The sequence below is a fragment of the Cryptomeria japonica genome, chromosome 3, assembly GCF_030272615.1.
Source record: "Cryptomeria japonica chromosome 3, Sugi_1.0, whole genome shotgun sequence".
Taxonomy (NCBI): domain Eukaryota; kingdom Viridiplantae; phylum Streptophyta; class Pinopsida; order Cupressales; family Cupressaceae; genus Cryptomeria; species Cryptomeria japonica.
The window spans coordinates 872,370,383-872,390,100 of record NC_081407.1 but is presented as its reverse complement, the minus strand read 5'-3'; the positions used below and the strand labels follow the sequence as shown (position 1 = coordinate 872,390,100).

Below are 19,718 nucleotides of genomic sequence, written 5' to 3'. Positions count from 1 at the left end.
TACTAATAAGAGAAAATAGCATAATTCAAATGGATTGTTAGATCTTGTGCATACTAATTTATGTGGTCCTACTAGAAGAAGAAGCTTGCAGGGTGACATGTATTTCATGTTGTTGATTGATGACTATTCAAGAATGATGTGGGTTACCTTCTTAAGGGATAAATATGAAGCATTGGAGAAGTTCAAAAATTTTAAGACTATGGTTGAGACATAGACTGAATTGAAACTGAAATGTTCGAGATCTGACAGAGGTGGATAATTTACCTCTAGTGAGTTTAATGCATATTGTGAAGAGAATGGAGTTAAGAGATAGTTGTATACTCCTAAGATGCCAGAACGAAATGGTGTTGTGCAAAGAAAGAATATAACAGTTCAAGAAGCTACTAGAACCATGATGATTGAAGTAAATGTTTTGCATATGTTTTTGAGAGAAGCTACGAGTACTGCAATATACACTCTTAACCGGGTAAATGTCAAAATTGGTATTAGTAAGACTCCTTATGAGTTATCGTTTGGTCATTCTCCTACTATTAGATATTTTAGAATTTTTGGTAGTAAATGCTATATCAAAAGGGATGAAGATCTTGGAAAGTTTTGATGCTAGACGTGATGAAGGAATCTTTCTTGGTTGTTCTACTACAAGTAAAGCATACCGGTGTTATAATAAAAGATTGAGAAAGATTGCTGAAAGTGATAATGTGAAGGTTGATGAAGGTAATATATATATTAGAATAGATCTCGTGGATATGATTTTGATGATTAGCATACCAGTTCAGATAAAGGAAGTGTTGGCAACAACAATGTAGGAAAATTAAGAGGGGGGGGGAATCAGTTTTCACCAAACTTAAACCAAATTAACCTCAACATTAAATTTGATTAATAAAATCAATAACAAAGATAAGAACCACATCAACAACACACAAAACACAAATATTTGACATGGAATTTAACTTGGTTAAGGGAAAAACCATGGTGGGAACCTACCCACAATATGCTGATACTCTGCAGTACTATGTGAAAATATTACACTAGGGAATACATATTCATTCAGGCAAATTGCCTAAAGCTCACTACTTAAAAACAACAAAGGGATACAACCCTGAGAAGGCTCACTGCCTTACAATGACTAAACAAAAATCTCAATTACATGAAATGAAAGAATAACATCTCCAAATGCCTGATCATAGTTTGGTTAAGAACAATGTCTACACAACTACACTTCTTTGCTCTCATAGATCATAGAAACACTTGCAAAAACCCATCTTACATAATTACAACACATATATATATATAAATCATTAACCTTAACTGTAAGGTTGACTTAACATATTAAGGCCTAATTACAAAATTACATCACACGATACACAAATCAATAACCAGACCAATAAAAAGTTAGAAAGGATATAGCATGGACTCAAATCAAATCCTCAAACATGCAACACCACTAAATAACTCATCAAGATCATCTACAATACGCAAGAACAATCAGATTAGCCAGAAAATTGTATACCACGAAGAAAACCACCAAACCAATAAAATATTCAATAACGTGCACCATGATCAATGCGGACCTCCAAAATGTATATTACAGGATTAGTGAACATCAACAAGTATTATAGATTCCACCACAATAACTACAACAACTCGGATAACAAGAATCATCATTATTTCATCATCAGAGCTCGAGAACACCAACAACAAACTAAAAGTTATGCTTGTGAAGTTCCAAATCATGAACCACCTAAATTGATGACACACATGAAATTCCCAAACACTCTCCAAAATCCACACAACATAAGGATCTAATTATGGAGTAATACAATCTAGAAATCACAACTCTGCAATACCGAATTAACAGAAAAGACAACTATCACTCTAGATCACATAACTTGATCAAATCACCTTCTGAAATGCTAAAACTCTTACTGAATCAAATAGAGATAATTATCTCAAAACCCATTAATACACATCAATAATCAAACCAACTTAACTCTTTGCAACAAACCAATTCTCTGCAATGTAAGAATATGTTGACATCAATGACAACAATAGTTTCCAACAACTCTAGTATCCAACAATCTCCCTCTTTGGCACTGATGGAAACATATGAATGTGAAAAATAATCAATGCAAAGAAAGAAAATAACTCCAACAATATCCCCTTGAAATCATACACACATAGCTTTCTATCTCAGATAGATAAGGTAGTTTTCCACATGCATCCCTTCCCCTTTGACAGTAATGCAAAAGACATATACAAATCATTATTATCTCACTCTGATAGTCTCTCCCCCTTACACACTTACAAATATGAACAAATAAAACACACACTAACTAATCCTTTGGAGCAACAAGACCCACTCATCAATCTAGATATTAGGATGAAACTATGAAGTCCACCGGATTGATGAAAGTCAACACATCTAGTTTATAGGAGGAGGGGAAATCACCCCTAACTTCTTTCCCATATACATAAATGTATCTGTAGGAAAAGACTTCGTGAAGATATCTGCAATCTATTCCTTTGTAGATACATACTCCAATCTGACTTCTTTCTCATTCACCTTCTCTCTCAAGAAATGAGACTTGATTGATATATGTTTTATCTTAGAATGTAAAACCAAATTCTTAGATATATTCATAGCAATAGAATTGTCACAATATATAATAGTAGGCTCATTATAAACAACTCTAATATCCTTCAACATCTATTTCATCTAAATTATCTGAGTACAGTTGCTAGCAGTATTCATCTTCTGCAGTAGATAAAGAAATAGATTCTTGCTTCTCAAGAAATCAACTTCTTTCCTAGAAAGAATACTCCACCGGCAGTGCTCTTTTAGTCATCAACATTACCTGCCCAATCAATATCAGTATAAGCACTCAAAATAAAATCATAATTCTTCGGATATGACAAACCATAATAACTATTCCCTTCAAATATTTGAATATCCTCTTCATAGTAGTAACATTCCTTTCCTTAGGATAAGCCTGAAATATTTCAACAAGACACACAACATTCATAATGTCAGGTCTAGTATGATTCAAATAAAGCAGTCCACCAATCATACATCTATACAGGGTTACATTATCCTTTTGAGATTCATCATCATTTGTCATCTTCCATCCAATCATCATAGGATTTCCAACTAGTTTGGAATCATCTAACCCAAACTTCTTCAACAATTATTTCACTTACTTTGATTGAGATATGAAAATTCCTTTGTCAGTTTGTGTAATTTGTAATCCTAGAAATAATTTCATCTCACCTATCATAGACATCACAAACTCTTTTTTGCATATCATCAGCAAACATCTTACTCAAATCATCATCTCCTCCAAAAGTAATGTCATCAACAAAGACTTCAACAATCAAAATATTATCACTATCAATCTTGAAGTATAAGTTACTATTAATAGTACCTTTACAAAATCCCAACTTCATCAAATACCTTTCCAATCTAGCGTACCAGGCTCTAGGGGCTTGTTAAAGTCCATACAATACTTTCTTTAATTTGCATACCTTGTCTTCTTCATCTGTCAATGGAAATCCATCTGGTTGCAAAATGTAGACTTCCTCTTCCAATTCACCATTCATTTGAAAAGGATAACTTCACATCCATCTGATATACCTTGAGTTTCTAAGTAGCACATGCAAGAAATATTCTAACAACTTCAACTCTAGCTACCAGAGAAAAAGTCTCCTCAAAATCAATACCTTCCATTTCTGAATATCCCTTACATACCAGTCTTGCTTTGTTTCTAACAAATTCTCCATCTTCATTTAGCTCATTCCAGAACACCCATTTAGCACCAATTACATTCGTGTTTTTAGGTCTCAGAACAAGTTTTATGTATTTTTTTTCTCAATCCGATCTAGCTCTTCTTCCATAGGTTTTACCCAATTTTCATCTTTGCAAGCCTCAACAACATCTTTAGGCTCAATTTTAGAAATCAAACACATTTCTTCAGTAGTAATTCTTCTCCTAGTAATCACACTTCTATTTTTATCACCAATAATCTAATTCTCTAAATGATTTAATCTTGCATACCTTGGGGTACTCTGAGTGTTCTGATTCCTAGTCTCTTGAATTTCTTCACCGCCCACAACATCTTGATTTACTATCTCTACTGGATCACTTTGCCTCATGCTCGAAGTCTGTACTTTCTTGAATATAACATCCTGATCATCAGACTCATATTCATATTCTCTAATTTTATTCTCATGATTCTCATCAACCTTCACATTCACACTTTTGACTATCTTTCTTAGTATTTTGTTGTAACACCGATAGACTTTGCTCTTAGTAGAATATCCCAAAAAGATTCCTTCATCACATATTGCATCAAATTTTCCTATATCCTCATCTCTTTTGATATAAAATTTTCTTCCAAATATTCTGAAATATCTAACTGTAGGAACATGACCAAAACACAACTCATAAGGAGTCTTATCGGAATAACATTTTATATGCACCCAGTTAAATGTTTACACAATAGTGCTAACAACTTCTCTCCAATAGATATACAAAACATTCCCTTAAATTATCATAGTTCTAGTTGCATCCAAAATAGTTATGTTCTTCCTTTCAACAACTTAGTTCCACTGAGGGGTTCATGGAGAAGATAACTATCTCTTGATTCCATGCTCTCCACAAAAGGAATTAAACTCAACAAAAGTGAATTCTCCTCCTTTGTCAGATCTTAAATGCTTCGGCTTCAATCCTATCTCTATCTCCACTTTGGCTTTGAATATTTTGAATTTCTGTGGTGCTTCATATTTCTCTGTTAGAAAAATGACCCACATGATCCTAAAATAGTCATCAATCAACAACATAAAGTATTTGTCACCCTGCCATCTTCTCACCCTAGACAATCCACATAAATCGGTATGCACAAGATCTAACAATCCATTAGATGAATACAGTTTTCTCTTGAATGAAATTCTTATTTTCTTTCCCAATTGACATTCTTTGCACACTAGATTAGTAGGCTTCACTATCTTAGGATAATCTCTAACAGCTTGAGTAGAACTTATCTTAATCATACAATCAAAGTTAACATGACACATTCTCCTATGCCACATACAACTCTCATCAATCTATGTAATCAAACAGCTTTTCTCACCAGCATTCAAATGAAAGATATTACCTTTATTTTTAGTTCCCGATGCGATTTTTTATACTGGATATATTCAAGATCTTACAGTTCCCATTCTTGAATTGCAAATCATATCCCTTATCAACCATATGTCCAACACTAAAAATATTACTCTTCAAACCTTCAACATATAAAAAATTATCAGTATTATGCTTACCATCAAGAGAAATAGAACCTTTTCCATGGATTACACAAGCCTTGTTGTCTCCAAATCTCACTACACCACCATCATACTTATCCATATTCACAAATTTACCTTTATCACCTGTCATATGATGTGAACAACCACTCTCAATTAGCCATTCATCTTTCTGTTCAATCTTCACAGCCAAGGTTTTCTCTTCAACAATACAACTTATAGAATTAGCATGTACCAGATCATCTTCCTTGATAGGAATGAGCACAAATTTATCTTCTAGAATTCCCTTTCTTAGATTCATCATCTATCACACCTTCATCAACAACATAATAACATTTCTTCTGATATCTATACTTGTGATTAGGCTTGTAAGGCTTATCATACTTTGACACTCTTTTTTCTCTTTAAGGACATCTAGAAGCAAAATGACCAATCTTATTGCATAAAAAACATTTCAAAGGTAACTTACCTTCATACTTACCCGCTCCCTTCGGCAATATTCTGGAAGTAAGTGCTTCAATTTATTCCATCTCTCTTTCTTGTTCTTTCATCTCTCTCATTTCCCTTTTACATCTAGAAACCCTAGTTGAACTCTCTCGCAAGTCATACTTCTTCTTCTCGGATATAGTATCTTTAAATGTAATCTCAACTTTTCCAAGTGATTCACCAAGTTGGCTCAACTAAAAAGAAACAAGATTACCAACTAGCATATCTCTTGTCACAGTTTGGATCTCATCAATAGCAACAACTTTGTGTTTATAAGTAGGAGGAAAAGATCTCAACACTTTAGCCACAATCTTATCTTCTTCAAGGACTCAACCGACACCTCTGATATTCAGCATAAGATCATTCACTTTAGCCATAAAGAATAAAATATTCTCATCTTCTCCCATTCTTAGCATCTCATACTTTCCTTTCAAGCTCTGCAATTTAGCAACTTTTGCATGTTTATCTCCTTCATATAAGGTTTCTAGGGTTCTCCCAAATCTCATAAGCAATCTGCAATCTCATCACATTTGTCATCTCTATATTAGTCATGGAACTCAACAATGATTCTTTATCTCTTATATTATGTTCAACATTCTTGACCCCAACTGCAGTAACATGACCCTTATGAGGAACATTGTAGGGATTCTTTGTAATCTTCCAATAATCTTCTCCAAAGAAATTCAAGTGAATTTCCATCGAGCTCTTCCACATAGAGTAATTGTTTCCATCAAATCTTGGACTCTCCTTGAAAACAATAGCTACCATCCTAGATCTCCTCAAGTGTTGAAGCTCCCTCTAGAGGACCTAGCTCTAATACCAATTGTTGGCAGCATTAATGCAGGAAAAATGAGACGGGGGCAGTGAATCAGTTTTCACCAAACTTAAACCAAATTAACCTCAACTCTAGATCTGATCAAGAACATCAATAAAAAGGATACACACCACATCAATAGCACACATAACACATAAACTTTTGATGTGAAAAACCGACGGTGGGAACCTACCCACAATAAGATGATACACTACAGTAGAATGTAAAAATATTATAATGGGGAATGTACATGCATATGGGCACACTACCTAGAGCTCACTACTAAAAAATGACAAAGGGCTACAATCCTGGGAAGGCTCACTTCCTTACAAATATCAGACAATAGTCTAGATTACATGAATTGAAAGAATAGCGTCTCCAAATGCCTGATTATAGTTCCGGTTAAGCACTTTGTCTGGACAACAACATTTGTCTTCTCTTCTCCACTACCAAAAGATAAATTCACTTGTTCACACATACAATGCTCTCACAAATCATAGACACAACTACAGACACTTGCAGACACCCATCTTACATGATTATAACACTTATTTATACAAATTATCAACCTTAACATTAAGGTTGGCTCAAAACATCGAGACCTAATTATAAAATTACATCACACAATACACACATCAATAAATAGACCAATACAATGTTGTTAAGGATATAGCGTGGACCCAAATAAAATCCTTGAACATGCAACACCACCGAATAACTCACCAAGATGATCCACAAAATGCAAGAACCACTGGGTCGACCAGAAAGTCATATAACACGAAGAAAACCACTAGACCAATAAAATATTCAATAATGCGCACCATGATCATTATAGACCACCAAAATAAATGGAACATAATCAGAGAACATCAACTAGCAATATGAATTCCACCACTATAACCTCAACAACTTAGATAATAAGAATCATCATTATTTCGTTAGTAGAGCTCACGAACACCAACAACAAACTAAAAGATACGCTTGTGAAGTTCCAAATCATGAACCGCCTGAATTGAGGACACACATGAGCATCCCAAACACTCTCCAAAATCCACACAACATAAGGAATCAATTTTTGAGTAATACAATCTAAAAATCACAATTGTGCAATATCGAATCAACAGAAAAACCAGCCATCACATCGGATCACATAACTCCATCAAATCACCTTCCAAAATACTCAAAGTAATATTGAATCAACTAGAGATAAGTATCTCAAAACCCATTAATCTGCATTAGCATATTTGCAACCAAACCAACTTAATTCTCTGCAACATAGGAATATATTGACATTAATGACAACAACACATTCCAACAACTCTAATATCCAATAGGAAGACAAGTGCAGAACCAACATCAAGATCAGAATGATCTGGAAAGGCATGTGAATGAAGGTGCATATGCTAATGCACAAGAAAGAGTTCAAGAGTCTGAAATTCTAGAAAATCCTATAACTCCCAGGTATTTAAGATTGAATCATTCAAAAAATCAGATCATTGGTGATAAGATTAAAGCTGTGATTACTCTGAGAAGACTTGCTGAAGAAATTTGTTTGATTTCTAAGATTGAGCCTAAAGTGATGATGAATATTTTAGAGATGAAAATTTGATCAAAGCTATAAAATAAGAGTTTAATCAAATTGAGAAAAATGATACCTGGATTCTTGTCCCTTGATCTAAGGATAAAAATGCAATTGAAACTAAATGGGTATTCTAGAATAAGTTGAATGAACAAGGTGAAATTGTTCAAAGTAAAGCTAGACTTGTTTGTAAAGGTTATTCACACATGGAGGGAATTGACTATGAGGAGACTTTTTCTCTAGTAGCTAGAATTGAAGCTATTAGATTATTTCTTGCCTATCCTTCTCATAAAGATTTCAAGGTTTATCATATGGATGTCAAATTAGCCTTTTTTAATGGTGAGGTGGAAGAATAAATCTACATTGAGAAACCAGATGCATTTTCGTGGATAGAAGGAAAGGACATGGTTTGTCAGTTTAAGAAAACATTGTATGGATTAAAGCAAGCCCCTATAGCCTAGTATGTCAGATTGGATAGGTATTTCATGAAGCTTGGATTTGATAAAGGTACTACTAATAGTAATCTCTATTTTAAGATTAATTAGAATAACATTTTGATTGTTGAAGTTTTTGTTGATGACGAACTATCTTTGGAGAAAATGATTGTCTATGTGAGAAATTTGCTGAAAAAATGCAGAATGAATTTGAGATGAAATTCTTTTTGGGATTGCAAATTACTCAGTTGGATAAAGGTATTTTCATATTTCAGTCTAAGTATGTGAAGGAACTACTGAGAAAAAATGGTTTTGAAGACTCTAAGCTTGTTGGTACACCTATGGTGACCTAATGGAAGCTGACAAAGGATGATGATTCTCCGAAAGCTAATCAAACCATATATAGATCTATGATTGGTGGTTGGTCATATTTGACTCAGAATAGATGTGATGTAATGAATGTTGTATGTCATGTTGCTAGATTTCAAGATGATCCTAAAGAATTTCATGTTGCTCCTATAGAAAGGATATTTAGATATTTGAGAGGAACAACTGATTTCAGTTTGTGGTATTCTAAGAATGATGATTTCACTTTGAGTTCTTTTACAGATGCTGATTAGGCTGGTGATGTTGATGACTAAAATATTACTACAGGTGGTGCATTCTTTTTGGGAAAGACGTTGGTCTCTTGGGCAAGTAAGAAACAAAATGTTATTTCCTTATCTACTATAGAAGCTGAATACTTTGGTTGCTACTAGCAACTATACTCAATTTATTTAGATGAAGAAGATGCTAAAATAAATAGGAGTTATTTATGATGATCCTATTTCTATATACTATGACAATTTTAGTGCTATCAATATTTCAAATAATTTGGTGTTGCATTCCAAAATAAATCATATATCAATTAAGTTTCATTTCTTGAGAGAGAAGGTGAATGAGAAAGAAGTCAGATTGGAGTATGTATCTCCAAAGGAATAGGTTGTTGATATCTTTACAAAGCCTTTCCTTGATGATACTTTTGAGTATATTATAGAAAAGTTAGGGGTAATTGCTCCTCCTGATAATAACTAAGATGCATGGATTTGCATCAATCCAGTGAAATTCACAGAGTTATCTAGTGATCTGGATTGATGGGTGAGGCTACTACTCAGGGGGAGTAGTGAGTGTTGTTGATCAGATTTGTGTGTTTGTTATAGGGGGAGAGAATCAAGATTTGTGTTGTATATGTCTTTGTCATTGAAATCAAAGGGGGAGAGAAGCATGTGAAAAACTATCATATCTTGTGGAGAGTTTGTTGAGAATTATGGGAGATTGTTGTTTGTTGATTTCTTTCTTCATAATGATTGTTTTCCACATTCATATGTTGCCATCAATGACAAAGGGAGAGATTGGTGGATGTTGCTGTGAGGATGGGTTTCCATTGATGTCAACATATTCTTTTAGGTATTCCAGTGTTGCAATTAAATTAAATAAGTTGGTTTGGTCACTATGTTGCAAATGAGTTGATGCAGTTTAATGGAATTAGAGATACTTATCTCTAGTTGATTCAACATAATTTTAAGTGGTCTATGTGATATTTTGGTCGAGTTATGAGATTTGGTATTGATTTGACATTCAGTTGTTCATGTTATTCGGTATTTTGGTTTGTACTCTGAATTTCTCTAGAATTGCTATATGTTTAGTTGCGGATGTATGGGATGTTTATTGGACATTGATGTGTATCTTCAATTTGATTGGTTCATTATTTGGATGACCACAAGAAAATATTTCATGTTGATAGTCAGTTATGATGTTGTTGTTGAGCTCTAGTGATGAGATGGTAATGATTTTGGTAATTCGTGTGGTTGTAGTTGTTGTGGTGTAGTTCACGTTGCTTGTGAATATTTATAGATCATTTTCTATGAGTATTGGTTGTCCACATTGATCATTGTGCATGTTATTGAAGATTTTCTTGATTCAATAATATAATTCATGTTATATGATATTTATGGAGTTGTAGTGTGTTGCAAGTGATCAAGGCATAATTGTTGGAAATGTTTCATATTTATGGTATTGATTTGGGTCCACACTATGTCTTAGCCGATATTGTTTTGGTGCACATATGTTATGGTAGCATGTGAGATTATTATTTTCTTATTTGTATTGAGGGTTTGACCGACCTTGAAATATAGGTTGATGTCTTGTATAAATAAATGTAATAACCATGTAAAATGTATGTATACAAATGCATGTGATAATTAAAAGTGTGTATGGTCAAATTGTATGTGTGAGAAAGAGATTTCATCTTTTGAAAGTGTGAAGAAGAGAAGAGAAGTGTTGTAGACTAGATTGTGTGCTTAACTGGAATTGTACTCAAGCATATGCAGATGCTATTTTCATAGTTCATGTAATCCAGATTGTAGTTTGAATTCTTTTATAAGTCAATGAGACTTATTGTAAGGCAGTGAGCCTTCCCTTAAGGTTGTAGCCTTTCTAGGTTTCTTATTTGAATAGTGAGCTCTAGGAAGTGTGCCTAAATGCATGTGCATTCCCCATTTTAATATTTTATTTACTCCTAACAAGGTATTATCTCATTGTGGGTAGGTTTCTGCCATGGTTTTTCCCTTGACTAGGTTTTCCACGTCAAAAATCTTGGTGTTATGTGTGATATTGATGTGGTACTGTTTAATGCTTTAACTTTTAATTATCAGATCTAAGTTGTGGTTTAACTTGTAAATTTTTTTGGTGCAATTTGACTCACACCCCCTCTCAGTTGGCTATATTGTTGCCAACAATATGTTCCTCCAATATTTTGCTAAAATTCATAATATCATCCACATAAACAATAAAAAACTTATCCAATAATCTTTTAAATACCTCATTCATTAGCCACATGAATGTGCTCGATACATTGGTCTGTCCAAAAGGTACGACTAACCACTCATACAAGCGCTCCTTTGTTTTGAAGGATATTTTATATTCATACACTTCTCTAATATGAATTTGATGATATCTACTCTTCATATCTATCTTTTTGAAGTATTCATCTCCACTCAAATAATCCATAAAGTCATCCATTCTTAGGATGGAAAATCCATACTTGATAGTAATCTTATTTATAGCTCAAGAGTTCAGACACATCCTCCATTCCCCATTTTTCTTTGGTGCTAGACTACACGTACCACACATGGACTCAAACTCTCTCAAATCAATCCTTTCTGCAGCAACTCTTGTACTTGTTTGTTCAACATTTTAGTCTCTACTTGAGTAATTCTATGTGTTGCCTTATTAAAAAATATGGCTCTAAGAATCAAGTCCATTTGACGACTAATCTTTGTCAATGGTGGTAAACCATCAGGTACATTATCAAATACAATATCTTGTAACTCATGCAACAAATCTGCAACTTCCACAAGTATATCTTCTACTTCTTCTTTGTTAGGCTTAGGAATTAAAGAGAAACATATATTCTCACGCTTCATTGCATATAGAAGTTTTCTTCCATCAACTAAACATATTCTTGCATTACTGCATACATTTTCTCGCATCTCCTTCAATGGCTTTAGCTTTTGTCAGACTCCATCCTTCGTCAAATAATATGTCTTTGCATACCCATCTTGTACTGCATGATGGCCAAATTTCCTTGGTCTCCCTAACAATAAATGACAAATATCCATAGGCATAATATCATATAATACCTCATCATGATAGTTTTCAATCTTGGACTTTACCAGACATTGTTCATTGACCAAAGCCTTATGGTTCTTTGGAAACCAAGCAATTTGATAGGGATCCTAGGGATTAGTTCTCATGTCCATACGATCAAAATTAGCAAGTCTTGAAAGTAGCATGTGACTATTTTTTATTGTTTTTAGCTGAACTATACATCTTATATAGTGCAACCATTCTAATGGGCTCCAAGAAAAATAAAAATAAAAGCATAAATTTTTGGGTGATGCAAGATTGCTCCTACACCCTAGATGCTCTTGCATCAAAAATCTTGATTCCTACCTTGAAATTTAGAATAAAGATTTGGGGAGTCAAGAAAGTCTATCCACTAGGTTCATCTGACTATACAATAAATTAAGTGGGTATGTAGCCATTTCTAGGGCCCCTTTTCTCAAAATACTTCCTCTAGAAAACTACTTCTTATGAAGGAAAACAATTAAATTCCAAATTGATTGGTCACTAGGATCATCACCTATTTACTATTTTCATTGAATGCGTACTCCTAATCAAAAATAAAAATTTGTTACCATTTAAACATTGTATTAAAAGTTATATTTAGATGGTTTACAAAATGATTCTGTTTGTCTTTTCAAAATTAATTACCAAATCAAAACTATATGAAAATCTAATGAAACCATATGATAATTTTTCAATTTAATTTAACATCATTCTGATTTGAAATTAAATCAATTATCAAGTAAAAACTATATCCAAACCTAAGGAAATTATATCATATTCCTAGTATGTAGGATTTTGGGGATAGGGTTTAGGGAGTGCTAAAAAAATGTCAGCTTGATTAGTAATTCAATATTACTCATTCTATACAATCATTTTCATAAAGGGAAACACAATTTCTAACACAAGTCTTAAGATAAAATATATTCACCATAAACTTGGACAAATCAAGTGGATGGATTTTAATGACTCCTCAAAGCTTTTGGCCAGATTCCAAGTTGAAACTCAAGAATTTATTTATATATCCCTATATGACCATGACCTCAATGCATTTTCATTAGAGAAGTGTAATCATTCAACATAGACTCAAGGTAGTGGATGCCACATGAGTTAACCTATGTAGCTAGAGTAGTATTCCTATCTTATTTGATGGACATATGGTTATCTTGTTTGATGGATAGAACATCCAATTGCTTAATAATCAAATAAATTTCTAACAAGAAATAGAAAATTTGTGTAAACTTTAGGTACAACTTGAGGGTTAGTACATTGTGACCTCCACTATAATGAGCCATAGATTTAGCAAGACATAAAACAATCTAGAGCAGGATTAGCATTAAAAGGTATGTTTAAGATTTTAGGTTTTACCTAGCTAGGAATGATGATTGAACCCAAGGTTGAAATGGAAAGGCCATAATGCATGTGCACACAATGATTTTAGAGGGACCATATACATCTCTATGCACTTGGTATATATATAAGAACTCATCTATGACTATATTCGTAATAATTTTTAGGTTAACTAGGGTACTGTATACGGGAAAAGTGGGTCGATAGAACTCAATATGTGAAAAATGGAGCTCTATGGAGCCTTGCTCACACACACACAAGACTTCTTGGTGCAAGCTATGGAGTTATAAAGCATAACTTAGCTTCTCAAGGATGGTTCCATGGTTCTCTATCTTGCACAGTCCCTCAAACCAACATTTTTGCTCTCAGATCACTGAGCAAAATGGTTTAGGGATGGCAAATGCAAGAATGAGGGATGTTTTTGTTGATTTAATATGAGATGCATCCTAAGCTATGCATGATGCTACAAATGCAATAAACTAACTATAAGATGACAAGGTTAGTAAACAAACTATCCTAGCATGCTATATTAGTTAATGATTTAAGCTAATGATAATAGAAATACTCTAAAATGCATATTAGATTAATTTCTATTTTAAAGAGAGGCTAAATGATGAGCATATATAAAATGAAAGCTTGAATGTATTTGAGCATAAGTATGATACTACAAACTTGGATGATCTATAAAAATGGAGGAATGAGAGCTCTATTTATAGCAAAAATAGGGCAATGGATGGTCAGGATTGAAAGGGTTGATCAAGGGTTGAGTTTGAAAGTTGGGGATCCATGTTTGCAATTTGCACCAATGAAATGGTGACAAGTGTCAACATAGGGTTGGGTTGAGAGAAGGGGTTGGAGGCATTAAATGCCTGAGAAGACCTTATGGTTATCTAGAGGGTAAGGGTTAAGCTTAAGTTAGGCTTACCCATTGGATTAAGAGTTAATCCAAAGATAAACCCTTGTGCAAATGATTAAGAGATAGTCATAGTCAAAGCATTAAAGGCTTGATGAGACCCTTGGGTTGGATGAAGGTTAAGTTAGGCAAAAAGTCTCTAACCATGTAAGAGGGTTGAATTAACCATTAATGGTTTGGGAGACTTTGGGAAATTAAGTGGTTGAAGACTTGAAGCCTTTAATGGTTATCAAGGACTTTAAGGTTTTGAGAAGTGACCTCCCCTTGCTCAGGGATGTGACAAGGTTTAGAAGATGGGTTAGGCTAATTAGAAGTGATTAGAAGAGTCTAGAATAAATTAAGAAGGGGTTTAGGAAGCAAGTGGGAGATGTAGGATTTTGCAAGTGGATGGAGGGATAATAGGATTTAATTGAAATAAAGTTAATTTAATTCAATTTGGTTGCAATTTGGGGGAATTAAATAAATTAGATTTATTCAATTTAGGATAACTATTTAATTAAATTTGAATTTAATTAAAAGTGGATAGAAGGGATTTAATTGAATAAAATGATTTATTCATTAAATGGTAAAAAGAAGTCTAGTGAATTTAATTTAAATAAATTGAGTAATTTATTTAATTTAAATAGAAGAATGTGGGTAATTTAATTAAATTGGATTTAATTAAATAAAGAAATGAACATAAAATATTCATTTAGGAATATGGTCATTTTTATACGTCTATAGGTACTACAAATAATTTGTTTATTTTGTTGAGGATGAATGTATAGAGGACAGTCATATATGTGTATAACCATATTGAATATTGAGGAGACAATGAGCTTAGGAATACTTTGGACAGAAATGGTTTGAAGGTCTAGATGTTGATGTGGAACAAAATCAATGAAGTTGGTAAATTATATTGCGTGAACGAATTGATGTAAATTAAGAAACTTTGATTTGGTTAGGCCATGGCATCATTATTTCCTACCATGGCCATGGAACTATTGCAGACATCGGCTAAAAATTTAAACAGTGATTAAACTAAATGCAAATTACCAATCAGATTTTAACTTTTTACAATATTTGATTTACATTTACTTCTTTTAGAGAAATTACATGCTTTTTTAAGACAAGTATTAATTTACATTTATTTGTCATACTATTCTTCGCTACTTTTCTGGTTGCAGGATGCGAGAGAAGGTTTATACGTTACGGATGCAAGAGAACACACTTCCCTCGAGGCACTGCTCTGAGCTCTGCAAGATAGCACCAAAAAACAGGGTTTTTGGATGTTAGGTTAGGAAGATTGACAACGTCCATGCAAGAAACTGCATCAAGAATGATTGAGATGAACATTTGGCAATTGAAGTTTTTGTTTTTTTACTTGGAGGTGAGAGCTGGGGACGTTCCGGGGATAGAAAAAGTGTCTTACCATTAAATTTTAGTTAATATATATCACGCTCTGCAATTTAGAATAACAGACAACAAAACACGTTATTCTATCTCGACTCTTCAATCAACTAGTTTTAAAGTCTAATTTATGTTTGAATTGCGCTGAATCTGTGAAACATTCAAGGATTACGTTCAATTTACTGCAAAATGATTGTTTAACCCTAAAAATTTAGGTAGAGCAATAAATTTAGGGTAGAATTATTTTTAAAGCCAAAATAAAAGATCCCTGTTTTGTGTTAGAGGAGAATGCGCCACATTGCAAATTTATAAGGTGAGTACTCTGCAGAAACTTGGCAGGCAAGTGCTCACCAAAAACTAGTAAGCTAATAGAAAGTTTTTCCGTCCACCTTTGAGTTGGTATAAACGTGATGTTGGGATGTTTTATGACGTTAAACAGAACTGTAAAAGATTGATTATGCTGGGTGTGTGTGAAACAGTTCATTAGAATTCCACTTTTTAGTAATCTTACAGATCAGTACATTGTCCTGCAAAACAGCTGTGTCTTTTGGGGTTGTTAGGCTCTAACCCATTCAATGCATATTCATGCTCCTTTCCAGTTGTTCCTGTTGTTCCAGTCAAAATGAACTGTGTTTGTAGGTTTTCTATAAGCCTTAAAGTGTTTGTTTTTGTCTACAAGATGGTTTGACTCCTAGTGGAGGATGGTTTGCTTTTGACTGGGCAATGTCTTGTGCCCTATCCATCATGTTTGATGCCTGCTGTAACTATTTTTACAGCTCTACTTTGTAAGTCTATAAATGATTCTTATTCCAACAAATTGATAAGAAAACTAAACTTTATTTTCAAACAGTAGCCCGCGTAATTCATTCATTCTACATTCACGCTGCCCCTTCCGTCAGATCCGATTCTGTCGGTTGCCGGATGACGTATTGTCTTTAATTCATTACATTACGATACATACTATACGTCATTTGACTGTGGTGCTTTGAAAAACATGTTCATATTACTTGTGGAAAGTTGAAAACAATCAGCTATATATTCGATCTATGTCTCAACTATGTCTCATCTCCTTAGCTTAGATTTAATTATTAGTTGTTTCTTTGAACGCGACTTTTATCTACTATCTTTATTATTAAAATTCTCTTAGGTTTTGTTTCTGCTGCACAATTCAGCCGGAACAGAAATCAAAAGAGATGTCTAGTATTGTTTATCCATGTGCAGCGTGCAAGATTCAACGAAGAAAATGTGGAGATAAATGCGTGCTCGCTCCTTATTTTCCTCCAAATGATCCTCACAAATTCTTAGTGGTTCACAAATTATTTGGAACAAGCAACATTATCAGAACACTTAAGGTATAAATCAAATGTTTTTAAAGATTTTTTCAAAAGCATTATTCTTTTTGTCAGATTTAACAAAAATGTGAGTATTTACTGCTACAAATCGACCAGTACTTTAACCGATGTATAGATATATTAAATCTGTTTGCCCCTTTTCTGTTGTTTTTGTATTGCAGGATATTCCGGAGGAGAAGAGAGCAGATGCTGTAACAAGCCTGGTATATGAAGCAAGTGCGAGAGCAAATGACCCAATTTACGGTTGCACTGGTGCCATTTGTCGACTGCAGCAGCGAGTATCAGAACTTGTATCACAACAGGAAAACATTCAAGCAGAGCTCGTCAACACACAGGCTAATCTTTCGTCTCTGGTCACCGGGTTTTGTAATTACGGTGAAACGGCAACTGGAATGAATTTAGTAGATCAAAACGATCCATATAACAAGGATGAAGTAAGAGTTTTGGAAGACGATGATGACCCGTTTGGATTATGGGCACCACTGTGAAACTGTTAGGGTTATATGAAGCCATGCCCAGCATCTTGGTGATTACGTTTTATTTCATATTGCCTCAGTTCCTAAGTCAGCTGGACTCGTTATTTAGTTTTGTAAGCAATCCTTAATATAAGATTGTGTATTTATAATCATTTATTGACTGTTGTCATTCGTGCTGACAAAATATCAGAAGCAGTTCATGAAATGAAATGGCGGTGGATATATTTATATTTGCACCAACTGCTAGTATATTTTACTATCAAACTGCATCATAGTCTCCACGATGTCATCTGGACGTTAAAAAATGGATTTGCAAAATAATAACTAATGTTGATAGGTGTTGCACACTAAAATATATATTTTATGTTTTAACTGAAATAGGTGTTTCACAATGATATGTCTTGATATATCTTATTTATATTTTTTCAAATACAGGTATGCTACTTGTTCTTATAATAATATTTTTTCATCTATTTTATTTATAAGGTAGGATGAAGCTAGATATAATTTTAATTTGTCTCTTGTATATGTCCTTGATTTTTTGATTTATTTACTTTCATTTTGCATTTGGTTAAGCACTAGAGAAATTCTAATTTATAGTTGAAATTTCTAACAAAAATCGATAATAAAAAATCTTATTGAATATATCATTTTGTATCACACATATCACACTCCACATTCAAATGATACTAAAACAATTTCTCTATTTCCTAATATGCATAGCTCAATATAAGAGCAATGTTGAAATCAAAATAAGGAATTTAATTTACATCTAAAATAATTTCTCTATTTCCTAACATGTGTAGCTCAATATAAGAGCAATATTGAAATCAAAATTTACATCTAGAAAAATAGGGTTTTTTCTTTTCTTTTCCTAAGTACAAACCAAACTATAAAACATAATACCACCTATTTAATTATATTTTCCATTAGTTCTAAGGTCTAGAATTCACCTATTATCGTCAGAGAAGTATAATACTTTGAACAATGTATATTGATATCCCAAAATTTCATTAAAAGTTAGATCAGTATCTAATAGTCCCTAATTATCATCACATAATCCTCCATAATATTGTAATATATATATATTTCCAAAGTAAATGTTTCCACTAAATAATCTAATCTAGATGCTTATCCATAAACTATTATAACATCCAAATAATGAAATAAAAATTATGCCAAATACACTCAAATACTATGTAGGTGAATTGACAAAATTAGGCAGATCAATAATTGAGAACCCTCAATGGGTGTCCATTGTTGCAACTCTAAAACTATTGTTCACCAAACCAACAAACTTGAAGGAAAATTTGAATGTATTATACGTTTAAATAAACCAAGGCCAACATTAATCTTGTAGGAAAAAAAATTTGTTCACATTATAAAATTTAGACAATAACATAGTCTTTCAAACCTGCAACAAGCTATAGATACCACGAATATTCAAAGTAGCTCTCAAAAACTATCTTCATCAACCAAATTTGCACAACTATAGGAAACCCATTATAAATATGAAGCAAACATGTCTAAGACAACTTCTCACATCCCACTTCAAGCCTCTCTTTCTCTAGAGTTTCTTTGTTTGAACACTAGTAATTTCGTCTCTTAATTGTGCCTTATGGAATCTTGAAAATACAATAGATTCTTGTCTTTGTTCTTCTCCTTCCTTGGCCTTTAATTCCACTTCAAAATCTACGTTTATCTTTAATTTTTCTTCCTCATAGGCACTGGAGATCATCAAGCCATTGCGTTATTCAATTTGGCACTCCTCAAAATGTAACCTCCCTGCAAACAATCAGTTTGTAATTCTCCTTCTTCAACTCTAGGCCCCAAGTGCTAAAGGTCTAGAGCCAAGCCAAAATAATTCCTTTCAATTTTTTTAAAAGAGAACACAATGAACCAATAGAGAGCCCACTAACATGCTTGGGCATTGATTTTCTTAATCCTTTCAATTTATTGGT

The 19,718-nt window shown here is 33.3% G+C and overlaps 1 protein-coding gene across 1 annotated transcript; it reads left to right on the top strand.

Annotated features, from left to right (window-relative positions):
- Positions 1–328: 328 nt before the first annotated feature.
- On the top strand, positions 329–17,769 carry LOC131076442 (LOB domain-containing protein 1-like). Its single transcript, XM_058013625.2, has 3 exons — positions 329–466; positions 17,102–17,281; positions 17,443–17,769. Exons 1-3 carry the CDS (start codon positions 329–331, stop codon positions 17,767–17,769), a joined length of 645 nt encoding a protein of 214 aa, XP_057869608.2.
- Positions 17,770–19,718: the final 1,949 nt, after the last annotated feature.